Source organism: Neophocaena asiaeorientalis, unplaced genomic scaffold (genome assembly GCF_003031525.2).
Source record: "Neophocaena asiaeorientalis asiaeorientalis breed wild unplaced genomic scaffold, Neophocaena_asiaeorientalis_V1.1 scaffold30, whole genome shotgun sequence".
Lineage (NCBI taxonomy): Eukaryota > Metazoa > Chordata > Mammalia > Artiodactyla > Phocoenidae > Neophocaena > Neophocaena asiaeorientalis.
Window position 1 is genome coordinate 14,877,881 of NW_020174923.1, and position 6,000 is coordinate 14,883,880.

Genomic DNA, 6,000 nt, shown 5'->3' on the forward strand with positions numbered 1-6,000 from the left:
TAATTTTATTTTTAAAAAATAAAAAGAGGAAAAAAAACCCAGTATGCTATGTTCATAGCAGCGTTATTCACAACAGCCAAAAGTGGAAACAACTGAAATGTGTAACTAGCGAATGGATAAACAAAAAGGAGTATTATTTGGCAATAAGAAGGAATCAAGTACTGATACATGCTACAACATGGATGAACCCTAAAATCATCATGCTAAGTGAAAGAAGCCAGGCATAGACAACCATGGATTGTATGATTCCATTTATACTAGATGTCCAGAAGAGTCAAACTTATAGACAGGTTAGTGGTTGCCAGGGGTTGGGGGAAGCTCATGGGGAGTGACTTCAAATGGACACAAGGTTTATTTTTAAGGTGATGGAAATGTACTAATAGTGGTAATAATTACACAACTCTGTAAATATACCAAATATCCAGAATTACAGACACTCAACCTCATATTTTTAAGGTGATTAATGATATCATATGTAATTTTTCATGAACAAAGATAAAATAAGGGAAATTTAAAACTAATTGGAAAGAAATATGAATTGGACTATATGTCATTGCTGATTGGCAGTTCTAAGTGGCGCTGAGTCTAAGCACTAAGTCTGTCTTTGCCTTTTCATGACCCTCAGCTGATAGGAAGTGAGAATTCTGGCAGTCTGAGAGAAGCTTAAGTCTATCAACAGGGGGCACGCTGCATTTAAAGGACCCTGAACACTGCAGCATCAGGAAAACGATGGTCCGAGTCCACATTCTTCAGCTTGCAGTCATGTCATCACCACATGCTATACACCCAAGTATTTATGGCCTGAATCACACACGGAGCCAGTCTTATCTCAGGCAACCATGTTGTCTGCAGCAACATAAGATAAAACTGTGTCAGTGACAGGAGTGTATGGTTTAAGTGTAGGTCTCTATGACAGGCTGGTGGTTGCCAGAGAGGAGGGGGTTGTGGGGAGGATGAAGTAGGTGAAGGGATCAAGAGGTACAAACGTCTGGTTATAAAATAAATAAGCCATGGGGATATACAAAAATAAATAAATGTAGGTCTCCCTGTAGTGGATAAAGTCACAGGGGATCAAATGAAACTTCATATCATTTATCTGTTTCATGTGGTATTTATTTTATGGTGCAGGGCATAAAGACAGGCATCATCTTCATTGCATCTGATCCTAGGCAGAGGGTGATGACAAATGTTCAAGCGTTTAAAGCAGTGATGCTTAATATGTAAGTTACTTTCCTGTCTAATTGAAGGATACTCATCTTACAGTTTGTAGAAGTAGCAGATACTTTTTGGTCCACTTGAAATTGGAATGAGACACCTTGCCTGTTAAAAGAGTCTCATTCTATTCCCATTAAGTAAGGTCATTTTTGGTAGAGTGATTTATTAATAAGACAATTATGATTCAAATAAAGGACTTGTCACTGTGGGTTTTACTTCTGTCCATCTGATGAAAAGGCTTCTCTAGCTGTGTACTTATATACTGGGAAGAATTTGCTAGGCTCTTGCAGTTGCCCTTAATGCCATTTTTCTCTCTGAAGAGAAGAGAACTGTTTTATCTTCAACAGTATCTAATGGGGGAAGTCCAAGCCAGAGGACTATTTAAGATTTCTGTATTTCTCAATCTGGGAGCAGCAAAAGTGGTCTGAAGAGATTGTAGGGATTGTAGGTGGCAGATGAAATAGCAAGCTGTGGGCTAGGAAAATCAGGAAAACAAATTTCTTCCTTGACTTCTGTCCTTTGCCCCACAACTGATATCTAGACAATAAATTCCTTGAGATTAGGGGCTGTATATTTTTGGTTTGTGTATCCCTAGTACCTAGTACAATGCCTCAGTAAGCACTGAATAAACAAATGAATGCATACAAGCACAAACAGATGAATTACGTGCCCTTCTCTGGGTCCTCCACTCCAGCCGTGTGGATGTTGGGACAGGGAGGCTGATGCTTGGAGTCCTTAAAAGTTTTGAAACTACTGCGAAAAACTGGGATTATAATTTGAAGAGGGAATGGGGGAAGTAGCTTAAAGGAAGGTTATAGTTGGTTCTAGACAAAGAGTTTGAAAATCACAGCACCAGGAATATTAAAATCTTCACTAAAACAACTATGAGAACACTGAGACAGTAAACTGCTCTCAGTGATTTTTTTTAGACATTGTGAAAACCTGCAACTAATGCTACAACGTGACTCTTCTCAGGAGATGGTGGGTCATATATGGAGTACACATGTGTATGTGTATATGCTTCTTACCTAAATGATTATACATGTACCTTTCCTGAAAAGCCTAGCAATCCACTAAACTGGGAGATGACAAATGTGGCTTTCTTTCAAAGTCCTAGGGAGGAACGGGTCAGAAATTTTAGGAGATGGACCAATATTGCAACAAACTGATTTCAGAAAGCAGGGGCCACACTGACATAACAGTAGCTTCATACACACAGTGTTAAGGAAAGCCTGATGGAAATGGAAAGAAAAACACCTCCAACTTCTTTAATTACCTTAAAAATGTGTGCTTTGAGGATGTGATGTCCCAGTTCAATTGTCTGCTGTCGGTTTAGTTTTCCCTCTTGGCGGGAAAACCAGAAGGCAAGTAATGTGTGACCACTCCTGCCAAAAAAAAAAGACCCATTTTAGAAAATTTAATGCTCCATTTCTCCTTTGGGTGGACCACTGTTCAGGTCTAGCCATACCTCCAATGAAACTCTGTCTCATTCAACCAGTTTCTTAGGGAAGGGCACCTGCTATTGGGCAAATAACGGGTAGTGAACGGTTCCTAGCTTTTACCGGTCCTTTACCCAAATCACATGTGTGAATATCACAGAATGTCATTTCTAGTTGGCTTACACCCATCCCACACATAGATGGCATTAAAAGATCCATTTTTATTTTCTGTCTCTGTCAACTCCTCTTATTTCACCCATGCTTTAAAAGTCAGGATCCTGCTTCCTCAGGATCTCAGTTTTGGTCCTAGTGTGTCTTCTGGATTTAGCTCATCCATCCTCAGCGCCTTCGCCACCACCTAAACCCTATTATCTTTTTCTCTATCTAGATGTTTCAGCTTTAGATCAATATACATCAACTGTCTACTGGATTTCTCTACCTAGAGGTCCTATAGTACCTTAAACTCAACATGTCCCAAACTGGATTAACAACCTCTTCCCCAAGTGAAGTCTTCTCTGATCAGCCTCTACCAAGCCTCTATCCTTTCTCTCTAACATTTTCTCCCAGCCGAGAACACAGCACTCTGTCTTTGGTGCAATCATCATCGGTTGTATATGCCTTTAGTACAGTGTCTACCACACTATTACATGCTCTCTCCTCTACTAGACTGTAGGTTTCCTGATGGCATCATTCTCACCCCCCATCTCCTCGTCAACAGATCCCCAATCTGCTCATGAAAGAGAAAACCCTTTTCTCTGCCTCTTCATGTTGTCTTATCTGCCCAGGATGCTCAGTACTGCCACAGCCCTCCTGTAATCACGTGGTCAGCTGGCCTGACGACAAAGCCAACAAAAAGGCCAAGCTAAGAAACTGCTGAAAAATAGAGCCTGAGTCCTGACTGTACAGCATCAGAAGCGGCCCTAATTTTGGACTGCTAGTTATATGAAGTGATAAATTTCTTTATTGTTTAATCCATTTGAGTTGATGTTTCCTATTTCTTCCAGCTCAAAGCATACTAATAATATATGCCTTTAAGTGTGAATGTATATATGTATATGTGTAGGTATGTAAGGTATGTGCATACATACAGGATTGTGTATGTGTATTTTTATTTACATTTATGACAGAAATCCCGAGTTGTTTATACTCTCCACAGTGCCAAACATTGTGTATTGCACATAAAAATTCTCAATAAAATTTTTTGGGGGGCTTCCCTGGTGGTGCAGTGGTTAAGAATACGCCTGCCAATGCAGGAGACACGGGTTTGAGCCCTGGTCTGGGAAGATCTCACATGCCACAGAGTAACTAAGCCAGTGTACTACAAATAGTGAGCCCGTGCTCTAGAGCTCACATGCCACAACTACTGAAGCCCGCACGCCTAGAGCCTGTGCTCCGCAACAAGAGAAGCCACTGCAGCGAGAAGCCTACGCACCGCAATGAAGAGTAGCCTCCACTCGCCGCAACTAGAGAAAGCCCGCGCACAGCAACGAAGACCCAACACAGCCAAAACTAAAACAAATAAATAGATAAATTTATTAAAAAAATTTTTTTTGGAAGCAAGATCAGACATTAAAGAAAGGATACTGGGTCACCTTTGGGCTGTGCCTTCTTACCACATTTGCTGTAGTCTGTAGGAACTGTGACACTTAGAACTGTCTCTCTACTCCCCAACCAGGTTAGTGTCAGCGGAGTTTTCTATGCTACTGACAACACAACTCTTTTACTCCTTTCACTTCAAGTGTCATAGAGGAGGAAAATCAAACTATTATCTCAGTTTCAAGCCTAATGAATTAATCAAACAGAAGGAAAAACAGCAAGTGAATTTTTGTTGGTGACTCTTCACTGAGAAGAGGCCCAAATGTCTACTGGAAGATTTTCTCTCATATTTAACACTGGCTACTCTGCCAGGTTTAACATTTGAAGATGTCTAATACTGAAGTCTGAAAAACAAACATATCCTTCCTTCCTTCTTCCTTTCCTTCCCCCCTTCCTCCCTCCCTTTTTTTTAAGCTTCAGTAAAGAACTTGGAGAACAGAGGATGGGACAGTTCCCATCTTAGGTAGGAATCATCCTGTAAAACTTTAAAAAGAATTTCTACCATGTTCTAACCTTCGGCTTCATAGAATTTCTGAATTCTAGTGGATACCAGGTCATCTTACTTGATCAGATAAGACTAACCATAAAGGAAAGAAAGTTATTTAATTGAGAGAATGTCTCAGACAACTGTATCTTGTATGGAATCATCAGTGTCATCTGAAGATATGAGCCCAGGGTTGTTTCACACTCACAAAATCTAGAAATTGCTACTGAACTTTTATATATCCCTTGAAAGCCCAATGTAGTTGGTAGACTATTTTAACAGAAGTTAATGAGAACCATTTCTAAAAGTTCCCTATCTCAAGTTCTCAAAATCCTAACCAGTTATTAACAATGAAATTATTGTAGCCTCCCTGGTGTAAGAATTATTACATTAAGCGTCTCATCCGTGGCTGTACATAGTGACTAGAACTCCTGAATACGATCCACCACTTACGCTTCAGGCCATTAATGAGAATCCATGCCGGTGAGAAATAAGGATAAAGCTCATGGCTGACAAGGATATGAATTGTCAGACACAGAACTGACTTGCCCTAGTGCATTTACGTTACTACCGTGACTAGGACACCCTGGGAAGATGCTTCCATCTCTCTAGTGTGCATTTCAGCCAGCTATAGAGGACAGTGCTTGCTTTTGTTATTGTTGGTCAGGCACTGAGGAGAAACAGCAAGCCATATGGCTCAAGGAAAAGATGAAGGTGACAACACTAGTTTATTTCTTTTTGGATACAAGCATATTACATTATTCGTAAAAGAATGATTCTGATCAGTTCACTGGACTCAAAGCTTATGGCGTTTAAGACACAAAAGGTAAAACAGCAATTTCCATTACATGCTGGCATTTCCATTTGTACCTTACTATTTTTTAACACCTTTATTGGAATATAATTGCCTTACAATGATGTGTCAGTTTCTGTTGTATAATAAAGTGAATCAGCTATACATATACATATATCCCCATTTCTCCTCCCTCTTGTGTCTCCCTCCCACCCTCCCTTTCCCACCCCTCGAGGTGGACACAAAGCACCGAGCTGATCGCCCTGTGCTATGCGGCTGCTTCCCACTAGCTATCTGTTTTACATTTGGTAGTATATATATATCCATGCCATTCTCTCACTTCGTCTCAGCTTACCCTTCACCCTCCCTGTGTCCTCAAGTCTATTCTCTACATCTGTGTCTTTATTCCTGTCCTGCCCTTAGGCTCAGCAGAACCTTTTTTTTTTTAAGATTCTATATATATGTGTTAGCAT

The 6,000-nt window shown here is 40.3% G+C and overlaps 1 protein-coding gene across 1 annotated transcript in view; it reads right to left on the bottom strand.

Annotated features, from left to right (window-relative positions):
• Nucleotides 1-6,000, bottom strand: part of TANC2 (tetratricopeptide repeat, ankyrin repeat and coiled-coil containing 2) — a 308,377-nt gene that overhangs the window by 39,093 nt on the left and 263,284 nt on the right. The window contains exon 13 of the mRNA XM_024761041.1: nt 2,492-2,600. Within this exon, the coding sequence (XP_024616809.1) occupies nt 2,492-2,600 (109 nt within the window). The remainder of the gene's footprint in view (nt 1-2,491; nt 2,601-6,000) is intronic.